This window comes from Mustela nivalis (assembly GCF_964662115.1).
Source record: "Mustela nivalis genome assembly, chromosome: 2".
In the NCBI taxonomy this organism is placed as follows: domain Eukaryota; kingdom Metazoa; phylum Chordata; class Mammalia; order Carnivora; family Mustelidae; genus Mustela; species Mustela nivalis.
Window position 1 is genome coordinate 160,398,808 of NC_139021.1, and position 26,412 is coordinate 160,425,219.

A 26,412-nucleotide genomic window follows, 5' to 3' on the forward strand; every position below is an offset into this window, starting at 1 on the left:
GGAGTAATCAAAGTTAAATATATCATCACACAAAATTCTTAGGCTATCCAAACATCCCACACTCTGCTGCTGTAAGTCCCTCTTTATAATGGGATGGCTATTTTTGATCTCTACCCCTATTCAAGACACAGAAATGGGACCTTAAACTTACAGTGTAGTTCATCTTGTGCCTGGCCTGCCTATGGTAAAATTGAAGATCCAGGGTAATGGGCTCAAATCCATAGTACTAAGTCAGTCTGTTACAGAAGCTTCTTGGCCCATGTTAGTTCTGTTTCCTGAGGGCTACCCATGGGACACAATTGCTACTGTTATGGATCAGATTCCTACTTCAAAATGTATCTCATTAAAGGTATCAGATTAAATGTCAGAAGTTTTATAATAATCTTGAAGTCTGGGCCCAGTTGGTAGGTGATCGTGGTTACATCTTCATTCCTATTCCCCATAACTCACCTAGATTTCAGGTAGTTTGTCTTAAGGGTTTCACACTGGCAGCATCCTGTCCCTTCCTTTTCCTGCTCTCCTAGTCCAGCCCTCTGTCTATGACTTCCCCCATGGTCCATCAGAACTCTTCACCTCAGCTCAGCCTCAAAGCTGCTAATTATGAAAATGGGGCAGGATGGATGGGGAATGATGTGGTGGCCAAATAGGATTATAGCCAGGAGCACCATCGAAACCTCAGATAACCTTTTTAATGTTGTTTGTTTCAGGGTATGGGATGTAAATACAGGTGAAATGCTAAACACATTGATTCACCATTGTGAAGCAGTCCTGCACTTGCGTTTCAATAATGGCATGATGGTGACGTGCTCCAAAGACCGTTCCATTGCTGTATGGGATATGGCCTCCCCAACTGACATCACCCTCCGGAGAGTGCTAGTCGGACACCGAGCTGCTGTCAATGTTGTAGATTTTGATGACAAGTACATCGTTTCTGCATCTGGAGATAGGACTATAAAGGTAATGAGGCATTTTTCAGTAATTCCCCAACTTAGAGTAAGGGAGTTCATGTGAAAATCTGAACAAACAAAATTTCATATTTAAACATCAGTGTAGAGTAATTTAATATTCAGACAGTAGTCTGTGTGTAAAAAGGCAACAAGTTAGACAAGCTATATGAAAATCTTAGGTATCTTATTCCTGTAAATAATGGTGAGTATGAGAAGGGCAGGGGTAAATTTAGCTTCAAGAAAATTTGGCTGCGGGGCTCCTCGGTGGCTCAGTGGGTTGAGCCTCTGCCTTTGGCTCAGGTCATGAGCTCAGGGTCCTGGGATCGAGCCCCACATTGGGCTCTCTGCTCAGCGGGGAGCCTGCTTTCTCCCCCTCTCTCTCTCTGCCTGCCTCTCTGCCTACTTGTGATCTCTGTCAAATAAACAAAATCTTAAAAAAAAGAAAGAAAGAAAGAAAGAAAATTTGGCTGCAAACGAGATTAGTCCCATACGAGTAAATCAATTTGAGGAATTCTCATGTGATAGCAGCCAACTATAAATTAGCCCTTTGTTGTTGTGAATTAAACTTGCCCATGTTTTCCCCTCTCTGTTTTTGATTTGGTGTGGTTTGAGAAGTTGTCTTCCCGCTATTGGCTCAGTGCTATTTTCTGCTTTCCCAAGGCTCCAGTTGCCATAGATCTTACTAGTAAAAGCACCAAATCAACTGCCAAATGCTATTTCTGTTTCAGGTATGGAACACAAGTACTTGTGAATTTGTGAGGACCTTAAATGGACATAAACGCGGCATTGCCTGTTTGCAGTACCGAGACAGACTGGTCGTGAGTGGCTCATCTGACAACACTATTAGGTGAGCAGCAGGTGCTCTTACCCAGAAGGGATCACTGTTACCCTGCCTTTCATTGTTAGCACACAGAAGTCTGGGTGTGTTATCTTTGAGTGTGTTATGTTTCTAATAAAATATTTTTCTTTTCTTTTCTTTTTTTAAGTTTTGTATTTTTAAGTAATCTCTACCCCCAGCATGGGGCTCCAACTTAAAACCCTAAGATCAGGAGTCATTCCTGTCTCCAGCTGAACCAGCCAGGCGACCCAGATGTTTTTCCTTTCCGTAGCTTCTCATAGGTCAAAAGTTGGCCAAAAAACGGGGCACCTGGGTGGCTCAGTGGGTTAAGCCGCTGCCTTCGGCTCAGGTCATGATCTCAGGGTCCCGCATCAGGCTCTGTGCTCAGCGGGGAGCCTGCTTCCTCCTCTCTCTCTCTGCCTGCCTCTCTGCCTACTTGTGATCTCTCTCTGTCAAATAAATAAATAAAATCTTTAAAAAAAAAAAAAAAAGTTGGCCAAAAGAGAAAAGTTTGCCCCAAGCAGAAAGCACAGCAAAACCGTTTGTTGATATGTTTTCTTCCTGTAATAGTTTTATTACCAGATAGACCTGTTTTAAAGGCACTGCTTGAATGAAGAAGTGGACAAGAATGATAAGTAGTTGGAGGTTGAAGGCCCTCCTCTTTAAATTCCTCCTGTGTACAGTTGAAAAGTGCTAATAAATAGCCAACAGCCTTTTCTCTCCACCAGTGTTCTTAAAAAAAAAAAGAAGAAGAAGAAGAAGAAAGAAAAGATTTGTTTCCCTACTACATATTGTGCACTTTTGTTTTCTTTGCATTACGTAATTATCCAGGGAGTTGCCAGTCTTTGAAATTATGAAGAATCCACAGATTGAAATACTTTTTAGTGTTTTCTCTTCACAAAGGTGACTGACAGAGATACAAATAGAATTTGGAAGATTTATCAACCCTCTCCCTTCCTTCAAAAAGTACTAAGGTGAAAAGGCCATTTAAAAAACAAAACTGTATTTTATCTAAAGAAATTATCATTTTATTTGGTTCAGTCTGAAATCATGCAGTTTTAAGATTTTATTTAAGTAATCTTAATTAGCTATACCTAACATGGGGCTCACTAACGCACAACCCTGAGATCAAGAGTCTCACGCTCTTCTGACAGCCAGCCAGGCACTGCCAGCTTTTTAAGTTAGTATATAAATGTTTTTGAGAACTTGCTTTTTGTTTCCATTATAAAGAAAAACTGTCCTGGACAGTGGGTGAAAACAGAGTGTCCTTAGTAACAGAGGTGGACATGCTTTGTGAAGGCAGGATATCGTGGCACTCTACATCTCGTTCTTATTGGTGATTTCAGGAAGCATTACTTTTCTTGGCTTGGTCATTTCCTTCACAGGCAACTGGGTACATTGAATTCATCCTTTTTATGCCTTGGAGACCCTGTTTGCAGGATTGTATAAAAGCATTGTGCTTTGAAAATATATACTTCATTTGAACTTAAATCATACACTTTTTCTGCCTGAGTTATAAAGCAGAAAGGAAATAAATTACATTGAAAGCAATACATTTTTGAATGAATGTTGATTGATTTTATTTTGGGGGATTTTTTTAAAACATAAGAAGTATATTATTACAATATGCCAAGCTTAGAAAAGAGTACATGAAAATTCACTTGACTTAATTTTCTCTTTCAGATTATGGGACATAGAATGTGGTGCATGTTTACGAGTATTAGAAGGCCATGAGGAACTGGTGCGCTGTATTCGATTCGATAACAAGAGGATAGTCAGTGGGGCCTATGATGGGTGAGTTTGATAACAGGGTTTAAAAAAAAACTGTACATCTTAATCCCTTCTCCCTGAGGATGTTAAATATAGTATAAACCTGACTCTGAAACATTTGGATCTCACAGAAAGGATCTGATAGAATATTTCTTGTGTCTAAGCCATGTGTTTTCCTCTCCTTTATTTTTCTAAAATGTTCTTCCCAGTCATTTATTTGCACTTGTTTGCTCATGATTTTCATTAACATTTTAGTTATTTGGTTATACATTTGTCTGTTTTACCCTATAAAACAAACTGGGGAAACCCAATATACCAGCATATGTGTGTAAAATAATGACTTAATAAAACTGAAATATTTGAAGGCAGTATCTTTGGGGCATAGTGTGATAGGCTCTTGAATTTGGATCTCTCCAAATAATTCCTAAAAGTACAGCTCTCTTGTCTTCACTTCTCCTAGCATTTCAGTGACAAGTTTAGTAATCTTTTATTTTCTTTGGTCTAATTTCCAGTGGTTTTAGAATCCATTCATGTTGTGAATGGATCCCATGTCCAGCACTGCTAAACACATAGTAAACTCATACAAAAGTGTATTCACTTCTGAAGGCCTCCTTATCATTTCTTCTTGTCAGAGTGCCTAACGTGAGGGGTAGAAGGCTGTAGTTCACATACTGACAGCTTTTTAAAAACCAGAAACTACCTTAAAATATTAGCTTAGTTTAGGAGCTGGCTATAGTGGTAGAGACAACTCACACAGGAGGAATAGACCATTCCCTCTGCTTTAAGTCGGCCATCACTGTTCTACCCATGGGAAATTGTTCAGGGTATGAGGACATATTCCAGCTATGTCACATTTTCTCATCGCCCTGGTTTTTTTTGTTGTTTTTTTTTTTTAAAGATTTATTTATTTATTTGACAGACAGAGACCACAAGTAGGCAGAGAGGCAGGCAGAGAGAGAGAGGAGGAAGCAGGCTCCCTGCCGAGCAGAGAGCCCGACGCGGGGCTCGATCCCAGGACCCTGGGCTCATGACCTGAGCCGAAGGCAGAGGCCTTAACCCACTGAGCCACCCAGGTGCCCTGTTTCATCGCCCTGGTTTTGATCTATTGCCATCTTTCTTGGATTTTGTCTGTTATTTACCTTGAGGAGACATGACTATATGTTTGATTTTCAGAAGGGCTAAACTTTTCTTACTTAAATCAAAATATGAGAATTTGCTTGTATAAACTACATAGTTCTTCAGTGGGCTCCAGTTGTCTGGTACATGTTACGTGCACCATCTTAGAATTGACCAGAAAGAAGATGCCTCAGAATTACAGGTTTCTAGGTCTAAGTAACCTCTTATATCATTAAGACATCTAATGTATAAGATCTCTTCCCAGCCACAAAGTGTGGTGTAACTCTACCATTCACTATCTTTGGCTTGGTTAAAGCTAACCTATTTCTGGTGTTTAGGTTAAACCCATACATTTTCCCGTTAAGACCAATAGCCTCTATCCAAGAATGAATGCAAGAACCAAGTCTCCAAAACAAAAAAGTTTTTATATATTCCTGTGAACTGCATTTATCATATAAATCACATTCAGCATACATATTTATTGCCATGACTTTTTGCTATTCTTCCTTAATTTTGCTTTTAATTAAGATTTTGTCCCCTTTTTGATCTTTAGAAAAATTAAAGTGTGGGATCTTGTAGCTGCTCTGGACCCCCGTGCTCCTGCAGGGACACTCTGTCTACGGACCCTTGTGGTAAGAGTATCATTGTTTAGAGGGGGTTGGGGAACAGGAAGGAGAAGAAATTAAACATTGATGTGCTGTGGAATACAGATCTGGATTTGATACTTAGAAGCTCACAAAACCTACTACTAAGTGGAAAGGCAACCAATACATGACAATAAAATATGTTTATATAGCGCCTTTCATCCAAAAGTGCTTTAGAGGCTATGTATGGAGAGGAGCGTGGCAGCTGTTTAACAGCTGCACAGCAACTTTACACCACAGTTCAGTACAGGAAGTGAGTAAGAATTCTGTATCCACCAGAAACGGTAGGGGGTACTTAGGGGAAGAGAGCATAATTACTCAAATTGGAACCTGTCCAGAAGCTGAGGACCTGCACACCTGTGCCTGCAAAAAAGTGCCGTGGGAGCCTGTGGGAGCCCCCGGTCAGCCCCCTAGCTATGCAGCCTGTTCGAGGCATGCTGCCTCCAGCAACGTGAATCCCACTGCTTTTATTCCTCATATACCCCCTTGCCATGAACATCTTGACATTTGAAGGAAGAAGTGACTCAAGAGGAGGAAAGTCACCTTTGAAAGCACTAAAATTCTTTATCATGGTGTTCACCAAATGCCCGGATGAGAAAATGGCCTAAGGTTAAAAGCTGCTGCCATTTGAAAAAGAAGATTAGGTGGGGCACCAGGGAGCGCAACGCAGGAAAAAGATGAGAGCTAGCATTTGAAGCCCAGTATTCTGAATCCTAGCTCTGAACATTTGGTGGTCTCTGCTCTGGAGAATCGAGAGAGAGGGAGAGAGGCAGGCATTTCTTTGTCTTCCTTGTTGGATTTAAAGCTCATTCTTGCAGCACCAGACCTGCCTTATCTGCATGTTTCACACATGTTTTTTGAAATGGGTATTTTCATTCATTCACAATTAGTCTAAGTGAGGTAATAATTTATATACGGCAGAATTTACCCTTTTTCAGTATTTCAGATTTTCACATGTTTTTCTGAATTTCGCAGTGTGTAAAACACCTCAACCGAGATCTAGAACATTTCCACCACCCCAAAAATGATGCCCCTTCATATTAATCCCCTCTCCCCCCACCCCAGCAACTGTTCATCTGATCTCTTCCAATGCTTCTGCTGTCTCACTATGTCCTGTAAAGTCAGTCATATAGTGTGTAGCTTTCTGAGATTCGTTCATGTTGCTGCCTGTGTTCGTGCTCTGTTCTTTTGTACTGCTGAGTAGTAGTCCACGGTGTGGATGAGCCAGTTTATTTATTTGCTCACCAGCTGAAGGACATTTGGAACACTTGATGCTGAAAACATTGCCTTATAGATCTTTGTGTATACATACGGTTTTCCTTCCTCTAAGGTAAATACCTAGGAGTGCAGTTTCTGGATCCTATGATAAGTGTGTGTTTAAATTTGAAAGAAACTACAGGCTGTTTCCCAAAGTGGCATTTTGGGAGTTCACAAATGCAAACCATTTTGTATTTCCACTGCTGGAATGTATGAGAGTCCCATTTTTCCTTTTTTCCACATCCTTGATAACACTTGGTATTGTCAGCTTTTTAAGAATCATAGCCATTTGAGTCGGTGTGTAGTGGTTGTAGTTTTAATTTGCATTTCTGTGATAATTAATGGTGTAGAACATCTTTTTATTTGCTTTTCTTTTATGCAGTATCTTTTCATATCTTGTCCTCATTCATTTATTGAGTTGTCTGTGTAAGTTTTAAAAACCGACTTATTGAGATAAAATCGACATAAAATATAGAGGACATATTTTAAGTGTACAACTCAATAAATACTGATATGTGTACATACCAGTTAAACCATCTACTTCAACCAAGATAATGAACATATCTTCATGCCCCCTCTGTAATTTCTCCTTCCAATCCCACCCCACTTTCTGCTACTCCGATCCCCAGGTAACCACTGATCTGCCTTTTGATTAGGTGGCACTTTCTAGGTTTTATAAACAGAATCATACAGTATGGTATTTACTCTTTTTTGTCTTATCTCTTTTCACTAAGCTTAATTATTTTGAGATTCACCCATGTTGTTGATTTATATCAATAGTTCATTGCTTTTTAAAAATTGCTGAGTAGGTACTTTACTGTATGGTTATACTGTATTTTGTTTATTCTTTTGCCGGTTGATGAAAACTTGGGTTGTTTCCAGTTTGGGGCTATTATAAATAAAGTTTTTATAAACATTTGTGTGCAGTGAAATGAACATACGCTTTCATTTCTCTGGGGTAATTGATAAGAACAGAATAGTTTAAGTCGTATGTTGTATATGTTTTGTATTTTTTAAAACTGCCTGTTTTTCAAAACAGTTTTATCATGTGACAGTGCATGAGAGTTCCAGTTACTCCACATGCCCCAATACTTAGTACAGTGTTTTTGAGTCATTCTAATAGTGTGTTGTGATATCTCATTGTGATTTTAATTTGCATATACCTAATGTTAATAATGTACAGCATCATCTCATGCATTTATTTGCCATCTGTGTATCTACTTTGGTGAAGTATCTGTTCGAATCTTTTGCTATTTTTTTTTTAAGATTTTATTCATTCATTTGACAGACAGAGATCGCAGGTAGGCAGAGAGGCAGGCAGAGAGAGAGGAGGAAGCAGACTCCCCACTCCCCGCTGAGCAGAAAGCCCGATGAGGGGCTCAATCCCAGGACCCTGAGATCATGACCTGAGCTGAAGGCAGAGGCTTAACCCACTGAGCCACCCAGGCGCTCCTGCTAATTTTTTTAATTGGTTGGGTTTCTTACTGAGTTTTAAGATTTCTATCATATATTCAGAATAATATAAGTCCTTTCTGAGATTGGTGATTCACAAATATATTCTCCCAGTCCATGTTTTGTTTTTCATTCTTTTAAGAATACCTTTTGGAAATTCTTAATTTTTGTTAAGTCCAGTGTATTAGCTTTTTCTGTTATGGATTGTGTCATTTGCAGTTATATCTAAAAAAAATCTTTACCAAATCCAGAGTTGCGAAGATCTTCCCCTGTGTTTTCTTCTAGAATTTTTATAGTTTTAGGCTTTATATTTTGGTCTGTGATTCATTTTGAGTCCATTTTTATAGATGGTACAGGTATGGATCAAAGTTATATGGATATCCAATATTCCAGCACTGTTTATTCAAAAGACTATCTTTTTTCGTCTGAATTGCCTTCTGTAGCTTTGTCAAAAATCAATTGACTATATTATGTGGGTCTACTTATGGACCTATTCAGGTCCATTGATCTTTTTGTCTGTCATGATGCCAGTATCGTACTTTCTTGGTTACTGCAGCTTTTTATTTTTTTTTTTATTTTTTTTTAATATTTTATTTATTTATTTGACAGAGAGAGAGATCACAAGTAGGCAGAGAGGCAGGCAGAGAGAGAGAGAGAGAGGAGAAAGCAGGCTCCCTGCTGAGCAGAGAGCCCGATGCGGGACTCGATCCCAGGACCCTGAGATCATGACCTGAGCCGAAGGCAGCGGCCTAACCCACTGAGCCACCCAGATGCCCGACTGCAGCTATTTATTAATTCCCGAAGTGTACATCCTTCAACTTCATTCCTTTTCAAAGTTTTTTGGGTCCTTTGAATTTTCTTGTGAATTTTAGAATCTGCCAATTTTAACAACCAAAAAAATAATAATAATAAAGTAAAAGATGAGATTTTCACTGGATTTGGTGGATCTAGAACAGTTTGGAGAGAAATAACTTCTTAACAACACTGCCTTTTGGTCCATGAACAAAGACATTAAAAACAAATGGAGCGTTTTTGTTTAGGTCTTTAAATTTCTCAACAATGTTTTATAGCCTTCAGTGTAAAGGTCTGACACATCTTTTGTCATATTTATCACTAAATATTTCATATTTTTAGTGCTGTTATAAATGATATTTTAATTTGGGGGTATTTAAAATTTTTAATTTCTGATCTGTGCATTACAAGCATATAGAAATACACTTGCTACTTCTTTTGCAATATGTGTACCTTTCATTTCCCTTGTTTCGTTGTACTGACTTAAGACCTTCAGTACAATGTTCAAGAGAATTGGTAAGAGTGGTTGTCCTTATCTTGGGGAAAAGACGCTTGGTCTTTCACCATTTTCATGTACACGTATATAGATACATGTTAGCTGTAGATTTTTTGTAGATACCCATTATCAGGGGATTATGAAGTTTCTTTGTATTCCTTGATTGTTGAGAATCTTTATTAGGAATGGATTTTGTTAACTAACTGCTTTTATGTACACCCAAATGTTAAACCCAATTTTATGTCTCTTTGGATCCCATGAACATTAAAAAGAATAGTAATCAAGGAATACTATGAACAACTCTGTGCCCCCAAATTTGATAACGTAGATGAAATGGATCAATTCCTTGAAAGATACAATCTTCTATAATTCACATAGGAAGAAATAGACAATCTGAATTGGACTATACCTATTAAAGATATTGAATCAATAATTAATAACTTTACAAAACAGCACCAGGCCCAGATGGGTTCACTGGTGAATTCTACCAAGAGTTTAAGGAAGAAATTATACCAATTTTTCACATCTTTTACGGAAGATAGAAGCAGAGTGAATACTTCCTGACTCATTCTGTGAGGCCAGCATTAACCTCATACCAAAAGCAAGCAAAGGTATTAAAAGTAGAGATCAGTATGTCTCATGAACACAGGTGCTCATCTCTGAGCACATTTACTTCTTGTAAAGAATGTAAAATGCTGCAACTCTATGGAATGCAGTATGGGGTTTCTCAAAATATTAAAGGTAGAGTTATGCTATGATCCAGCACCCTCAATTCTGAGTGTATATCCCAAAGAACTGAAAGCAGGATCTCAAAGTAGTATTTCCACTCCTATATTCATATCAGTATTATTCACAGTAGCCAAGAGGTGGAAGCAACCCAAGTGTTCATCAGCAGATAAATGAATTAGAATATATGAACAATAGAATATTATTCAGCCTTAAGAAGGGAAATACTGTCACATACTCCAACATGGATAATACTTGAGGACATTATTTTAAGTGAAACAGATGAGTCACAAAAGACAAATACCTTAATATTCCACTTAGAAGAAGTAAGTAAAGGGTACAGTGGTCAAATCCAAAAAGTAGAATGGTGGTTGCCAGGGGTTGTGGGCGAGAGAAATAGGGAGTTGTTGTTAAATGGGTATAGAGTTTCAGTTTTGCAAGATGAAAAAGTTCTAGAGATTGATTGTATAGCAGTGGGAATGTACTTAACACTGAACTATACAACATTAACAATAGATAAAATGGTAAATTTTATGTGGTTTTTACCATGATGCAAATTAAAATATTTTTTTAAATAAGGTAATAGGCAAACACAATTGTATAACTAATAAAAGTTTATTAGGCAGGATTTTTTGGTAATATTTTAAACACTTTGCTTAAAATCTAAGTGTTGTCTTGTCACGGTCCTTATATTTAGTGATTTCACAGTAAAGAAAATACCTAGACTTAATTAAAAGGTAGCAATATGCCAGGAAAATGAAGTAACTCTTTAAAAAAATCCTCATCGATGGGGCGCCCGAGTGGCTCAGTCGGTTAAGCGTCTGCCTTTGGCCCAGGTCATGATACCAGGGTCCTGGGATCGAGCCCCACATCGGGCTCTCTGCTCAGCAGGGAGCCTGCTTCTCCCTCTCTGTCTCCCACTCCCCCTGCTTGTGTTCTGTTCCCTCTCTTGCTGTGTCTCTGTTAAATAAATAAAATCTTTAAAAAAAAAATCCTCATCAGAAAAAAAAAATCCTCATCAAAATATTAGCAAAATGAATCCAGTGATGTTTAGTGTATATATGTGCATACACCATGACCCAAGTGGTATTTATTCCAGGTATACAGAACTTGTTTAATATTCAAAAATTCAACTGTATAATCCATCTTATCAAAAAGCTAAAGAAGAAAAATCACATTGTTATGTCAGTACATGCAGAAAAGACATTTGGCAAAATCCAGTGCCTATTTATGATAAAAATTCTTCAACAAGCTAGAATAGAGGAGGTACTTCCTCAGCTTCATACAGAAAAATGCAAATTGAAACCTCCAGTAACATACCAAAATGTTTAAAATTAAAAAGATTGATAGTATCAGTTGGTTGGTGAAGATGTGGAGCAACTGGAACTCTTGATACCTTGCTGGTGAGAGTATAAATTGGCACAACTTTCATAAAACTGAAAAAAAATAAAACTGTTTCCCTATTCATGCTTAAACTAAACATATACCTGCTCCATCTGTGGCCCCACAGCACTACTAGGTGAAATGAGAGCATATATCCTTCAAAAAACATGAAGATAAATGTTCACAGCAGATTCACTAAATAGCCAAAACTATAGTCAACCCCATATGTCCACCACAGGAGAAAAGATTAAATGTATTTTCATTTAGTAGAATGGCAACCAGTAATTTTACAAAAGAACATTACATGCAGTAACAAAGAGGTATCTTGCACTGTTGAGTAAGAGAAACCAGGCACAAAAGAAGACATGCTATATGAGTGTATTTATATGAAATTCAGGAACAGAAAAAATGAATTGATGCTGAAAGCATTGGGGTGAAGGTAAATTTGAGAAGTAAGGAGCATGAGAGCAATTTTCAGGATGCTGGAAATACTCTACATCTTGAACAAGGTGGTAATTAATGCCAGTGTGCACTAGAGCAGGCTTGAACCTTGCTTATGAGAGACAGTTCTCAAATTTTCATGAGTTTTGCAAGTTGGTTGGTCTTACATGGATAGTTTGAGATTAGCCACTGTAGAGTTTTTATGCCATAAAAATGTATGAATGCATTTTACAAATTGGGGAGAATTAGTTGATAAACATTTAGCAGCACACCTCGTATTACTGGTCATCAGTCTTGGCCTCTGATTTTAAAGGAATCTAACAAATACAGAAAGAAGGTAAGGCCAGGGAGGTACTGAGGAATGTTCTCATTCAGCCTAAACTAAGGAGAGTTAGCAGTAAGAAACCAGCATACTCTTTGTCATGGCTCAGCTCTAGTGAACGTAACTTTGATTGTACAAAGTCAACTGCCCAGTGTTTTGACTTTTTCCATTTTGCCCTTAATCCAGATTGCTTTTTCTCTGTGTTCTTGAAACAGCTAAATATTAGAGATTATCGTCATTCACATAGTCTTTCCATAGACTTCTTTGACATGTTGCTGAATCTGTGTCCTTTTGATTTTGAGTAGTTCAAAAGTTTTTGTTTCTGCTGCTTTAGGAGCATTCTGGAAGAGTTTTCCGACTCCAGTTTGATGAATTCCAGATTGTCAGTAGTTCACATGATGACACAATCCTCATCTGGGACTTCCTAAATGATCCAGCTGCCCAAGCTGAACCCCCCCGCTCCCCTTCTCGAACATACACCTATATCTCCAGATAAATAATCATACAGTGACCTCATATTTGCCCAGGTATGAAAAAAAATTGTGTACATAGCACTGTGGGTAGGAGATGGAATATTGTCTATTGCTAGCTCATGGAGCCTTCTCATACCCTTTATCTCCAATTCCTGTAAAGCAGGTGAAGCAACAGCTTGAGGCAGGGCTGGGGCTGCACATTGGACACTGCCTTTCATTAAGGTAGCTTGCCTCAGTTCTAGATGATTCTTGATCTAGATTTAGATGATCCTTATGTAGTAGAATGAATCATTTCTTCCCCAGTTATCTAATAGGATTATTAAGAAAATAAAATGAGATTTGAATCAGTTTCAAAGCTAAGAGTAAGCTATAAGGCCCATGACTTTGTAGTTCACAGATCAAACCAGTTCCTGTAACAGAGAGCCTTTAAACCAAGTAAATAATGTGTAGATAGAAAAATTTTTTGTGACATCGCTTAGATGATTTCTCACAGCTCTGCCTTGTCAATGTCATTGCATTATAAAACATGGCTTTTTTATCCTTATCCCTACCCACCCCCACAAAAAAAAGACCTTGAAGGTCGCTCTGAAGTTGGTGACAACTCCTTGTATTCTCCCACTTAAGTCTCCAACCTCCCTCTGAGGCAGGAGAACATCCTACATTTCATCTTTATCTATGTGATGATATATTCAGATCACACCCGGTGGCAAGTAGTTCAGATCCATCAAGTAGGTCATCACTGGGTTGGGGAAACTGCACTAGTGGGGAATGTTGCTGTCGTTATGGTTTCTTATTTCCCAGACTTGCCTTAGTTCTATGGCAGAGGTACAGATTTAGTACACTTTTTGCACGTTTTTCTGCAGTGGTTCTAAAGGGGGTGGTCCATGACCTGCTGGACTCATTTCAGCGCTCACTGTTCTCACAGAGAACACACTGCTTCCTGTCCCTCAGCCGGGTCATACAGGGAGGCTCAGGTGAGAATCCTAGATATGTGTCCCTGGGCAAGCAACTTCCAAAGCCTTAAATTCCGTCTTAGTAAGATGGGCTGCAGTCCCTGCCTCACAAAGCTGTTGTGAGGATTGCATTGAAATGTCATATTCTTATGTCAGAATTCTTAGAGCCTAGCACAGAACAAGCCCTCAGTAAAAAGTGGTCATCGTTAGTAATACCGTAATCATCACGCACCTGTTCCCTCCTTTGGCAGATGAGATTATTATGGCATTTTGCTATATTTAATATTTTTCCTGGCTCTCTGTTTGTGTCTCCTTTCTCCTCTTCACCCCTGAAACAAAAACATTCCCTCAGAGTGTATCTCAGACTTTTTTTCCATATCAAAGCTTCCTTTTTGGGGTGCTTTTTGTCTTCCTGAGGCTTCAGCTCTTGTCTTAACGTAGGTGACCCTCAAACTTGTATCTCTAGTCCTAACCTCTGTCTTTATCTCCAGGCCACATTACAGCCACCACCTATACATCCGTTCTTGACGTTCTGAAGAGTTTGTCTGGTGCACACTTCCAACACTCAGACTTTCCCCTCGTCCACTCTGCCAGGGCCCTCTGCCAAGTGGCCAGACAGCTTCATCCAGCTGCCCCACTTCTGCTGGTGGCACAACTGTGCTTCTGGCCACTGAGGGCCAGCACCTCAGAGCTAGCCTCACCTGCTCCACCATTACAGAGAGCAGGTGAGATCTTGGCAACCCATCAGAGTGACTCTTAATCTCAAGATGTCAGAGTCACTCTGCATGGGCGCTGCAGCCTGAGCATGTCCGTGAGCCCCACCGTGTCCCCAGGCAGGCTCTGCAGCCCTTGACAGAAGCTCCTGCTTGGTGTGGGCAGGGAGCAGGTGTTAGGAAGGACCTCTGAGCCTTTCTCCCAATTGACAGCTAAAATTCTTCTCCTCTTAGAACAAGTGAGAAATGTAGGGAAAGGGACTAATGACTCTGTGCTCTGTTTTCACACAGGACTCATTAAAGTTGCGGTATTTAACATATCTGCCAATACCAGGATGAGCAACAACAGTAACAATCAAACTACTACCCATTTCCCCGGACTAGCCGAGCAGTGGGGCTCTGAGACTCCTGTTGGGACACAGTTGGTCTGCAGTCGGCCCAGGATGGTCTGCTCAGCACAGCTGACTGCTTCCATGCTGCTATCAGAAGATGTCTTTTATCTTTTGTGAATGATTGGAACTTTTAAACCTCACCTCACCTCCCCTCCTCTCCTCTCTGCACCTGTTTTTCCTCATTTGGTTCCAGACAAAGATGACTTATAAATATATTTAGTGTTTTGCCAGAATCTCTCTTGCTTTGCTGTTAAGCAGAAGAACTAGTTTCCCTATACCTTCTGTGAGACCCAACTTCTAGGGGACAGGGGGTACAACTTCAAGCCAGACAGCACCCAGTTTCTCCCTGTGAACTCCAGGAACGCCCAGCACCTGGCAGGACCAGCCATGCCCCACTGTGCTTAGGAGAAGACAGCTGTCGTATGGCCTTTGGGGCGAAAAAGCAAGAAAAACAATACACAACTGGAAGATCTGAGCCTCTTGCCTTTCATCTCATTCTGTTTCTGTCCCTCCTCCCCTTTCTCCCACTCTCCTTCAACCTGTTTCTCTGCTGCATCTGCGAAGAAAGCCTATGAAGAGAGGTTCTCAGTTAACATGAGGCAAATCAGCGAGAAAATGGCCACACTCGGAGGAGTTAAATGCTGTCCAGTCAAAATTTCAAACCCAGGCTTTTGCTGCAAGTGACCCTGTGTGGCAGCAGTGGGTTCTTAGAAGGTACTCTCATCATATTTGCAACTCTTCTCTCTCTCCTTCTAACAACACCCCCCTACAAAAAAGGTGGGGGCAGGGGCAGAAATTGCCTGGGCTCCATCAATGGCCACATCTTTTCTGGACTCAGCAGTCTCCTCGATTCCATGTAGAGTGTGGAAAGGAGTTGCTGATTGCATTTCCTCTCATTAACAATTAGATGTGTAATAAAAAGCATTGTACTTCATTTTAAATCACTGGTAAGGCTCAGCCTCAAGAAAGATTTGAAATGGCCAGAGCCAGTCCTGGGTGCATTCTGCATAATAGTTCACATCTCTGACTTGCTCATCAGGGTCTCTGGGCACCCAGCTCCTGTGTCTTTGCCAAGACCACGATCAGAGTAGCTGAAGAGGTGGTCAGAGATAAAAGTGGATTTCTCTCTCATTTAGAACAGTAAATATCATCTCTCAGAAAGCAAGCTAATCGCCTCAACCTTGCACTGCAGAACCTTCCTCCTGCTTTTCTCAAACCCAGTATTCACAAAAGGGCAAAGCTGCCAGAAAGAGGATCAGGGTGAAGTTTGGCACACAGGGTTTACTAATGGGGCAGAAACTGCCTGTTCGTTCCTTTTCTTTCTCCTCTGGCCTTATTTAACTCTCCACTCTCCCCAGCCAATAAAATTTCTCTGGAAGTTGGTAAGCAACATAAACAAGTGGACCTCAGCAAGGGCCAGGCCACCCTGGCCACTTAAAAGGCAGCTGTTTGAGCATCGGGCAGGGCGCACGCATGTGCCTCCCCAACTCGGGAACACAGGGAATACTACCAGCATGGGCTGTGCCAGCTTGTTTCCCGGGAGAGACATGACACTGCACCAGCCCTCTAGTGTGGCTTGGGCACACCCATCACAGGTCCAGAGCCACACTGCAGTGTCTAGCTTCCCTCGGAAGCTGAGCAGTCAGTCAGGCCTGTTGTTTCTGTTCCTAAGCAAAGCAGTTGAGTGAAAGAAAAGCCTGCTTTTAATCAGCTGCTGTAAAAACATCAGAATGGAAGCCAGTTGCAGATGACCTCAAAGCCAGACCACCTTTAGTTCAGCAAGGGGGAGAGGGAGAGAAAGCCATCTTCACCTTTCCCTTCGGATTTGACTGAATGTTGTTACTCTGTATTGAGAGGCAAGTTGTGCATATGCGTTTTTCCTTTCCCAGATTACATTCAGAAAATGTTTCGCAGTGTGATATGTCATTGCCTGGGAAATACTTCCTGAGTATAATTCCTTTCCCAACCACCCAAATGCTACAGAGAAATGTTTTCTATTTAGCTGTCCTCAGAGTTCCTTGTCTATTGTGTTGATTGACTATTTTTGGCTTTTTGATTGGTTAAGGATTTTGCTACAGGTGAGGCAGAGGGCTGTCCGCCCTGAGTAACATACAGGTCAGGCATTAAAGAGGCATGGATTTCAAGCTGTTTGAAAATGTTGTCCAATAGCCATAACTTTACTAGCCCTTCTGTTATATGCTGCTATTTAAAAGTGGGAGCTGTTGAATATTCATTGGTGCCCGGGGTTTTGCTCTCCCATCTAGGTTCAGTTGAAGGTAGATTATTTCTAAGATTGTTTTGAAGCCTGTCCAGTACATCATAAATGAGATCAAGGGTGGACCCCACAGTCTGGAGCCATTAGCTCCGTCGAGCATGTTCTCCAAGTTGTCCTTTGCTGCTGATGGAAATGGGAATGAAGTTAAGTGGTCTGAAAAACTGAGTCAGTCACATTCCTCAGCTCTGGGGGTCATTTACCAGTTCATTGTAGAAGAAATAATCAGGTAAGTAGAAGTTCATTTCCAGAGAAGGTAAACCCCACTTACCATCTCTGCATGATTTCGGTGGGAATTGATTATCACTAATCCCCAACTGGGCTAGAATAAATGTAAAGTTTGACCTTTTTAAAAAGAAAAGGGAAACAAAGAAAGTCTCAATACATTGAAAGGAATGGTAGAAAAGGAGCTGAAGGAGTCTCTTGGCTCTGAAATGGCATGTCTCCATTGTAGATGAGTCTCTTCTCACTAAAATTCCTGTGTGGGCCTGAAAGAGGTGTTTCTTAAAGATGGGAGGAAGCCCCTTCAAAGGCGGACACACAGCGAGCGTGTGCATGCACCTGCACCCGGGAGCTCTCTGGGCACGCGGGAGCTCTCCAGTCACACCGGGGCTGCTCGGACAAAAACAGCATGCCTTGCTGCATGTGTGTTTATTTTCACTGCTGAGAACATCCTTTTCCTTTCTTATGGGCAGTTTGAAAGTGGACATGAATTATGAATGGAGGCCTTTTACACTTGTCCCTTGGCAAAATTTTTTCTGGCGACTCTTCACCAGAAACTTCAGAGACCGGACTCTCTGGAACTCTTTTGACAAGTAATAAAGTCTGGCCCTCGTAACTTGTTTCTGAACTGGGAAAAAAAAAACAAAACCTGGGACCCCTAAATCATTCTGTTTTCTGCTTGAGTAAGAAGAAGCCTTTTTATTTTTCTTTTGTAAAGTCATAAGCTGAAGAGAAGAAATATGCCACTCTTCTCCTCTGCCATTTCCTGGTACCATTGGTTGGAACAGCTGTGGTTGGTCCACTCCTTACATAGCGTTTGATTGTATCTGGAAGCCAAGGGCTTGGGGTGGGGCAGGGGGGATATTGGAAATAATTAAGGTGGTTATTTTCTTTCCTAGAAGTAGATTAGATACCTTGGTATTGTTGACCTTCTTGGCATCTTCCATTTATTTTAGATGATAATATCTTCCTGGCTGATGTGTGAGCAGTCCAACCCAGAATAGTGCAGGCATGAGAGCCTAGGCTGCAGGCTTAATTCTGGAGGAATCCAAAGGTACTTCCTGGTAGAAAAAGTGATGCTTAGATACCCACCACCTGTGACCATCACACACTCTGCTGATCAGGTTCACCAGACAACTTTAATCTACATTTCTGATCTTCCCTATTTAGATGAGCTGAACAGACTTTTCCAAGAGCTGGAGAACATGAAAAGGTGCCCTTGCTTCTCCTTGCCTTCCTCTTTTCCCTTCTAGAATAACTCTTACTTGTAACCAGCACACCCAAAGCCTGCAGGCTGAGTTCATCTCCCTGGGCTTCATACAGCTGATCACTGAAAGATCATTGGCTCAACATAATCAGTGCCAGAAAGATAGCCATCTCTTAGAGTAATAAAGCTGAGTTTTGCTTCTGCTATTTTTATCTGTAGTTCATTTGTGACTTCACAATACTTGGAACTGAGGAGAGAAACCAAAAAAGCACAATTATGGGTGCCTGATTTCCGGTGGAATTTAGTGCATTGATATCTGGAAACCTCTTCTGTTGGAAGTTGAGTACGTGTGATCTAAAATTTCCTGGAGGCAGATGACCTCTAAAACGTGTTCTTCAGCCCACCCAGCTCTTAGTTCGTGGTTGGCTACGTGTGTATTTAAGGATCAGTGTGGAAAATGGCATTATAAAGTGTCCCTTCCCCTCTTTCCCGTTCTCTTCTTGGACACGGAGAGAAAAGACCAACAAGGGAGGGTGAGACCTTTGGGTACCAAGGAAACTAACACTTTCCCAAATCAGTGATCACCCAAGCCCACCCAGACTGTTGTGAGGGATGTTCGCTGGACTCCAGCAATGGGGCAGGCCTGGCAACGAGAGAGAGCTTCCCTGAGAGCATTTAGTTGGCTCAGCCTTCTGTTCTCTAGACTCTAGTACTGACTGCTTTGACTTTTGTGGTTATGTTATCGTGATGTGTAGTCAAGGTACCAATATGTTCACAACCTAGGATCATGGTAAAATAGTGTGTTCTGGTTTTTTTTTTTTTTAACTGTTCAGAAAAAAATAACAAATTACAAATACAAGATTAAAGAGTTTTCCTTTAAGTGTCTTGTCTCTTTGCCCCAACATCAAGAGGACAATGAATCTCAATATATAAATTGAGGGAGTGAACCTTCTAAGATAATCTGACATGAGAAAACATTTAGAGAAGTCAGGGCCAAATGGTGTGGAAAAGTGTGGGGCCCCTAGCAGACAATTAATGTTGCATGTTGAATTAAATCAAAGCCAAAATGATGTCTAATTTGGGAACTGGTCACTATAGCCTCAGCGTGGCACAACCCAGCCGGGCCCCAGAACTTCGATTTTCCTCTGCCTCCTCAGTGACTGAGAAGATGGGTTACCCCTGCATCCCATTTGATCAGTTTCTGGAAAGGTGAGCTCATATTTAGGAAAAATTTCCAGAGAAAGAAACTCCACCAAGCTACAAAAATTAAGGGAGCTGGGCACCTGGCTGGCTCAGTAGGTAGAGCTTGCAGCTCTTGATCTCAGGGTTTTAAGATGGAACCTCATGTTGGGTGTAGAGATTAGTTAAAAATAAAATCATTAGGTTTTTTTTTTTCTTTTGTGGGTTTTTTTTTTTTTTTTTTTTTTTTTTTTAACGAAGGGTGCGTTGACCATCTGAGGGAAAACACTGCTACTCGAGTAAACCCACCCCCTTCCCTCCTTAAACTAAACCTTGGCCAAACCTTGGAAGACGGGTACAAGGTATCAGCATAGACCCTTCCACTCCCTCTTGTTTCCCATCTGTGGGCTTTCAGTGGCAGTGCTCCTCCCTGCTTGACCAGACTCCTTGGATCTGTTACCTGTGGTCTCAGTGCCTGACCTACCTGGACTGACACTGGTCGTGGTAGCTCTCAGACTCAAATGTCAGGGCCGCAGTGCAAAACTACCCTGCTAGGACTGAAAGCACATCAGATGCTCAGGCACACCTGGCATTTTGCAGGTGGGAAATCCGAGCTGCAAGAAGGGGGGTCTCTTCGAATTGCCTGAGACCACACCAGAGTCCCCTCCCTAACAACTAAGGACAGGGAGGGAGGAGTCAGCAGAGACCACCCAAGCCACTGGCACCTACTCAGTTATCACTCACCAGCTAGCCTCCCAAGCCCAAAATTGAGCAGAGGCTGGGCCTGGGTTTTCTGGGTCCCACCTTAAAGCCAGTGTCAGGAGAGCTGACAGGTAGGGCAATGCCCTTGGAAGAGTCAGCCCTGAAGTCACTGTGTCCTAAAGCAAGGCTGGCCTGGAATTCCTCTCCCCTTGAAACCTAGAGCTGCACAACCATCGGCAATGACTAAGGGAGGAGACCTCTCTTCTTCCTGATTGGCTCTTGCCAATTAAGAGCATTTTATTAGGCTGCTAATTAAAGGCACTTCGTTAGCAGCGGGAGAGGCCGGGTGGGTGCCTGGTGAGGTGGAGCTGAAGCCAGGAGAAATTGTTTTCCTCCCCCCATGGAAGCAGAGCCTCTCGGGGAGCCCTCTCAGTCCCCCAACGTTTCCTGCTGCGCCTGCCACACCCCTTGCTTTCAATTAGCAGCTCTGAGGGGAGTGAGGTCATTACCAAAACCAGGTGGAGAGCTCTCCCCTGCCTAAGGACCCAGGAAGCCCCAGGGGCTGCCCCAGTCCAGCTTCCAGTCTGTCCATGCACCTTGTCTGGAGTGACCCAGTGAAGGAGAGGCTGGGCCACCCAGGGGTTTGTGTTTGTTCTCCCCACTGCGGAGTGGCCCACAGGTGCCCATCCCTGAGGCTGTTGTTCGGTAAACAGGATGACCAGTCACTTGATCACATGCTGTGAATCCCCATGGCCCCTTCCTCACCAAAGGCTCACTATGTTACTAGGAAGTATATATAACCTTCCTACCAATCACTTTAGAGGAGCTGAGCCCACAGAGACCCAGAGTGGGCCCTTGAGAAGGGGCTAATGGGTTACAATCCCAGCCACAAAAGACCCTGAGAGGACTCTGGTCCTGAGCTCATCACACATGGAGGCACTTCTCTGCATGGTCCACATGAGCCCAGGCAAGTCCCCCTCCTCCAGCCAGAGAGTAGGGCCTGGCTGTGACTTAGTACAGGAGGCTGGCATGCAGGGTCAGATTTAGCCCCTCTCCTGAAACCTCCCTGTCCCATCCTGCTGCCCTCCTCACCCCCTCACTTAACTGTAGAATTAACACCAGCCCAGACCGGGAGGGCAGATTTATGGCTAGGCCTGCCTCCCTCCATTTAACCCGAGGCCGGCCCGGGCTCCAGACACTAAATTAGATTTTTGACAATTAGAGAGACTAATGGGCACATAGCCATCCCCAGAGCCAGATATCCAGCAAGGCCGTCTTTTAATATCCACCACTGCCCAGCCGGCTTCTCCCGGCCGCCCTCCTCTCTTCCCAGATGGGCGTTTCTCTCCCATGCCCTGTACCTCTCCGCTGGGGCTCTGCATGCACCACTGAGGTTCCTCTGGTTCCTTCTCTCTCCATTTTCTTATGCCCACCTTCCCGCCCCATGCCCAGTGCCAGCTCTGTTCTAGGGCTCTGCCCCTCCTCACCCTCAGGACACCTCTCCCATCTCCACCTTCCCTAGGGCCCATCCCTCTAATCCTCTCCATCTGCTGCCAGCAGACTGCAAGCCCCTTGAGGGCAGGGATTTGTGCCCTGTCTGTATCCTACATGCTCAGCCACCAGTGCAGTCTCAGTAAACGTTTTCCTGAGCCTGCCTCCCATCCTCCTCCCCCAGGACCCCTGGACTTGCAAGACCGCCCACCTGCCCTCCTGGCCCCAGGCCCAGCCCTGGCCCTGGCCTGGCTCCACTCCAGCGTGGGCTGGATCCCTCTTCCCTGCCTCCCCTCAGCTCTGGCCAGTCTTGGGCTGGGCGGGTAATGAGATTGCAGTAAGTGGTGTTGGGGGGGGAAGCTGCTCACATTCACTCAGGCAGACTCATAGCTCTGTCAGGCTGATTGGTCCTGAGTGGAGGCACAAACGGCCCCCCACGGACACGCTGAGATTGGTTATAAAATTACAAGCATTTGTTCTGCTGTCAGTGGCCTTCCCTCCCTCCCCTTTGCCTGCCTGCCTGGGCTCCCCACCCTCCCCACCCCCAGCTCACTCTCCCCTGGGGGCCCACACACCCTGAGGGACTCTGGCCAGGGGCCACCACAGCAGACGGAGCCAGGAGGCTAGGGCCATCGAGCTCCCATCCAAGCAGGCCTTCATGCCTTGGCCCTAGGATAGTCACAGCTCAGGCTGGCCTCGGAGTGAGCTGACCCTTTTCTCAGTGTTTCCCATTCCCTGAGGGTAAGTGAGGGTGGGGGCCCAGGACACATAGGTCTTGGAATCCAGATGCCTGCTCAGATCCCAAGCAGGGAAGATGTCCTGAGCTCAGGCCTCCCGGACGGCCAGTGTCCACAACTTCTGAGGTGGGTCTGTGAAATGGCCCTGGACAGGGCTAAGGGGTATGGAGGGGTTAATTGGAGGCCTTTCTTCCTGAAGGGAGGAGTAGCAGCTCCTCAGGGCCTCCCAGGTCACTGGGAGGAGTCCCCCTCTCTTCTCTTCCTGTGGCCAATCCCCTGCCCACTACCCTGACTCCAGATAAGGATAAATCAGGCCTCAGGATAGTACCCCTACCCCAGTCCCTGAACCTGGGCCAGACCCAAAAGCCAATATGACCCACCAGATCCCCCACTGGAGTTACCCTGTACAAGCTGACTCTCCTTGGCTTGCCCTCTGCATTCACCCTCAAAGGCCAAGGGTTGGTGGCCATAGGTCCTTCTGGCCTTTGCAGGGCCCCAGTTCCCCCGAAGCTGGTATGCCCTGAAATGCAATTTTGTGCTCTGGTGATATTCTCACAGAGATACCCACTTTTCACTGGCCCTGCCCCCCTGCCTGCTGCAAACCAGCCCAGTCCCCCTCCTGCTTCCCCTTGGCCTCCTTCCACCCTCAGTCCTCCAGCAAGACCCCAGCCTCTGGCTCTTGCCTGGCCCTTCAGCCCCAGCCTCAGTCTCTGCCTGTCTGTCCAGAGGCACCAGGATATCCTGTACCCGGCTGGGGACCACTGCTGAGAGGATGGTTCCCCAGCTTGGAGTAGAGAGTTTTAGGGGGCAGCACGTCCTGGTTGTGGGCTACAAGGTGCTTTCCTGCCATCCATCATTCATTCTCAGCCTGGAATGTATTTGCTGTAATTACATCTTTAATTAGGGTGGTGACGGCTCATTGTTCACCAACAATGATGGATCAGATCCTCCTGCTTGCCATCCTCCCTCTGTCCAGCACCCTCCAGGTCAGCTCTCCCCCAACTCTGGGGCTGGGAAGAATATGAGAACCTGCCAGTATCTCACTGATGCCCAGAGCAGCTCACTACTGAGCTCTGCCCCAGTAGTGATTATGTGCTTTTAGACCCCTGGGGACTCCCAAAGGCCTGGTTGGATAGACCCTGATTCCTCCTCCCAGGGCTCCCTACAAAAAAGCAAGGCCACCAAATATCTCCTTGGTCCAAACTGGCCACATTGGGGATGGGGTGGTGCTATGTTGCCCATCACCACCCCAGGCCGGGCCCTGGGCCACACATTCTTCATTCACGGGGCTGACAAGCAGCAACTCTAAGCCGTGGGGTATGTGGGTGGGCAGTCCTACCTCCAGGCTCTCCTGTGCCTTAACCAGGGTCTCCAACCAAGGCCTCCACTGCCATGAGCTTACACTAACCCAGGCGATACAGGTCCAGACCCAGTCTGCACGTGGTGGGTGCTCAGTGACTACGGGAATGAACATCGATCAGCAGAGATGTGTTCTGGGAGGGCAGGGCTTAGAGTGCCTCATTACATGCCATGGGGTGGCTGGAGCCCAGGCTTTGCAGAGGGGCCAGGATAGGCAGTGGACCCTTGAGGAGGCCTCCTGAGGAATAAAAACCCTAATCTGGGTTAAAATTCCAGCCTGGCACTTATTGGCTATATGATGTTGAGTGAGTTCCCTAACCTATGTCTCAATCTACTCATTTATAAAATGGAGATAAAAGCAGTGCCCTGTTTCATAAGATGACTGCAGATTCACTCCGCCGCTGCACATGCAGTGGAGTCCAGGCTAAGGTAGTGGCAGCTGCAGGGAAAGGTGGCAGCTGAGCCTCTGCAGAGAACCTGCCTCTGCTGTGGCTGGCTCATGGCACCGGGAGCTAGGAGGTGGTCTCCATCTCAGTTTGAGGAAGGCCTTGCCCACAGCAGGCTCTGTTGGGCACAGTGGGGGCAGCGGCAGGGCTGTGATCAGGCTGGTGTAAGGTAAGGGGCACAGGAGTTGCATAGGACATGCTTGCTGATGGGAACTGGCTGACCACCTTTCACAACTACAGGGCTTCTTTCCTAGTGTGGTCAGAACCTAGTTTGAGTAGGAGCCTTGGTGGGAGAGGCCACCGTGCCCTGTCCTCATGGGAGGGGGGGAGGGATTGCTGGGAGGGAGAGCCTGGGGGCCCAGCAGGGGAGCCTAGCCTACCATATCTTTAAGGGTACTGAGTCTCAGGAACGGGGGGGAGACAAGTGGAGTCCACCATCTGCCCCTTCTACCTTCCAGCTCTAAAATTCCGTGACTTCCCTCCCTCCGTGGGGCCTTGTCATCTTCCCTACTCCCAGGGGTGGCTCCCTGCGCAGTCCCTCTTCCCCAGTGACCCTCTCCACCCTGCAGGGACCACCCTCCTCCCCAGGGTAACTCCAGGGCCCAGGCTGGAAAGATGAGCCATACGTAGCGGTAAGTATGCGCAACATTACATATGTATATTGGAGAGTAAATAACCCCAAAAAGCGCCTTGTAAATAGACTCCGAGTTTATCCTTTATTAATGAGGCACCGAGTGCCCTGCTGTTTTAGAGCAGCGAGACTTTCATAATATCAAAACCTAAATTACACTTGTGTCTCTCATCCCAGGGACGAGCATCTTTAGGCTCTGTGTGCAGAGTGAGGAAGCAGGGATCCCTCCCTGCGGGCCTGGGATTTGTGGGCACCTTTCTCCTGGCTGGAGGGGGTGGGGAAGGATGTGCACGCACACCCAAGTTCCCAGAGAGCTCTGTGTCTAAGGCTTCAGGGTCTGGTGGGTGAGGGCTGCTTGGGATGCTGGCCTTCATTCTGTGGACGGTTTACAAGATCAAGGGGTGGCCCCTGGCTCTGGGGTTTGCAGGCATTGGATGGGAAGTGGACACTTCCCTGCACCCTCTGTGACCAAGTTACTCCCTGTTTCTCAGCTTCAGTTAACCCATGTGTAAAATGGGGATTGTATCTTCCTGGTAGGATAGTTCTGAGGAGTCAGAAGTGGGGGTCGCTGCACACTAGGTGCTTGGTAGCAGTGCTGATGGTGATCGTACAGACAGCAGTTAGCTCCCCTCTTTGGAAGAGGACACCGCTGTCTTCATTTGCTGGATCAGACCATGTGTGGGGCCACAGGGCTCCAGCCTCACCCTGACACCAAGGTCCTGTGCTTAGAGGGCATTACCAGGGCCTTGACCTGACCCCCAGCATGATCAAGATGTGAACTGCCAGTGGCCCCCACTCAACCCTGAGCTCAGGCAGGGCCAGGAGCCTGTACCCTCTTGGCCCCCATGATTGTCCAGGTCAAAGGCCCCTCTCAGGCCCCTTGGGGATTGTGCTCACCAGACCCCAGGCCTGGGCCAAGCCAGGCTAGGTCGGCAGGTGGACAGACAGGCACCGTGGGCAGGATTTACAGCTTGGCCAGCCAGGCTCCTGGTGCTCCGGTGGGCGTCATGTCGAATCTGTCCCATTATATGGACAGTTGAGTTTAATAGTCATTGTGTGCTTGCTCAGAGCCCAGCAAACATCGCGGGGCGACACCCCCTCCATGCGAGCAGCCTGCTCCCCAGCCACACGGCCCATCCGTACAGTAAATTAAAAATATGAATCACTTCTCCCCACTGCCTCCCCAAACGCTCATCTTGTCAGCCTCTATGTTGCCTTCATTTGTATTACCTTAATTTAATGTTAATTATGGTCTTCATTTACAAGGAACAAGCAAGCCCTGCTCTGCCAGGGGAACTTGCCCCTACCCCCTCCCCCTCAGCCCAGGAGGGAGAAGCCGGGGAAGAAGGGGAATTTGGGGGGCTACAAAGGAGTGAGGAAAGGAGTTGGGGGTGGGCAGGAGATGAGATCTGGGCCATTAGTGGCTGGTGGCCACTCAGGGAGGAACAGGG

At 44.6% G+C, this 26,412-nt stretch overlaps 1 protein-coding gene across 15 annotated transcripts in view; it reads left to right on the forward strand.

The window, feature by feature from the left end:
- The window catches only part of BTRC (beta-transducin repeat containing E3 ubiquitin protein ligase), a 182,793-nt gene extending 164,936 nt beyond the window's left edge, over positions 1 to 17,857 (forward strand). For 12 of the 15 annotated variants that reach the window (XM_082722412.1, XM_082722413.1, XM_082722415.1 and 9 more), the window contains 6 exons: positions 708 to 957; positions 1,676 to 1,794; positions 3,469 to 3,579; positions 5,225 to 5,303; positions 12,519 to 12,711; positions 14,615 to 17,857. In XM_082722412.1, coding sequence (XP_082578538.1) covers positions 708 to 957; positions 1,676 to 1,794; positions 3,469 to 3,579; positions 5,225 to 5,303; positions 12,519 to 12,680 — 721 coding nt within the window. In that variant the 3' untranslated portion in view covers positions 12,681 to 12,711; positions 14,615 to 17,857. The remainder of the gene's footprint in view (positions 1 to 707; positions 958 to 1,675; positions 1,795 to 3,468; positions 3,580 to 5,224; positions 5,304 to 12,518; positions 12,712 to 14,614) is intronic. The other 3 variants (XM_082722416.1, XM_082722414.1, XM_082722409.1) reach the window with 1 other exon arrangement.
- Positions 17,858 to 26,412: the final 8,555 nt, after the last annotated feature.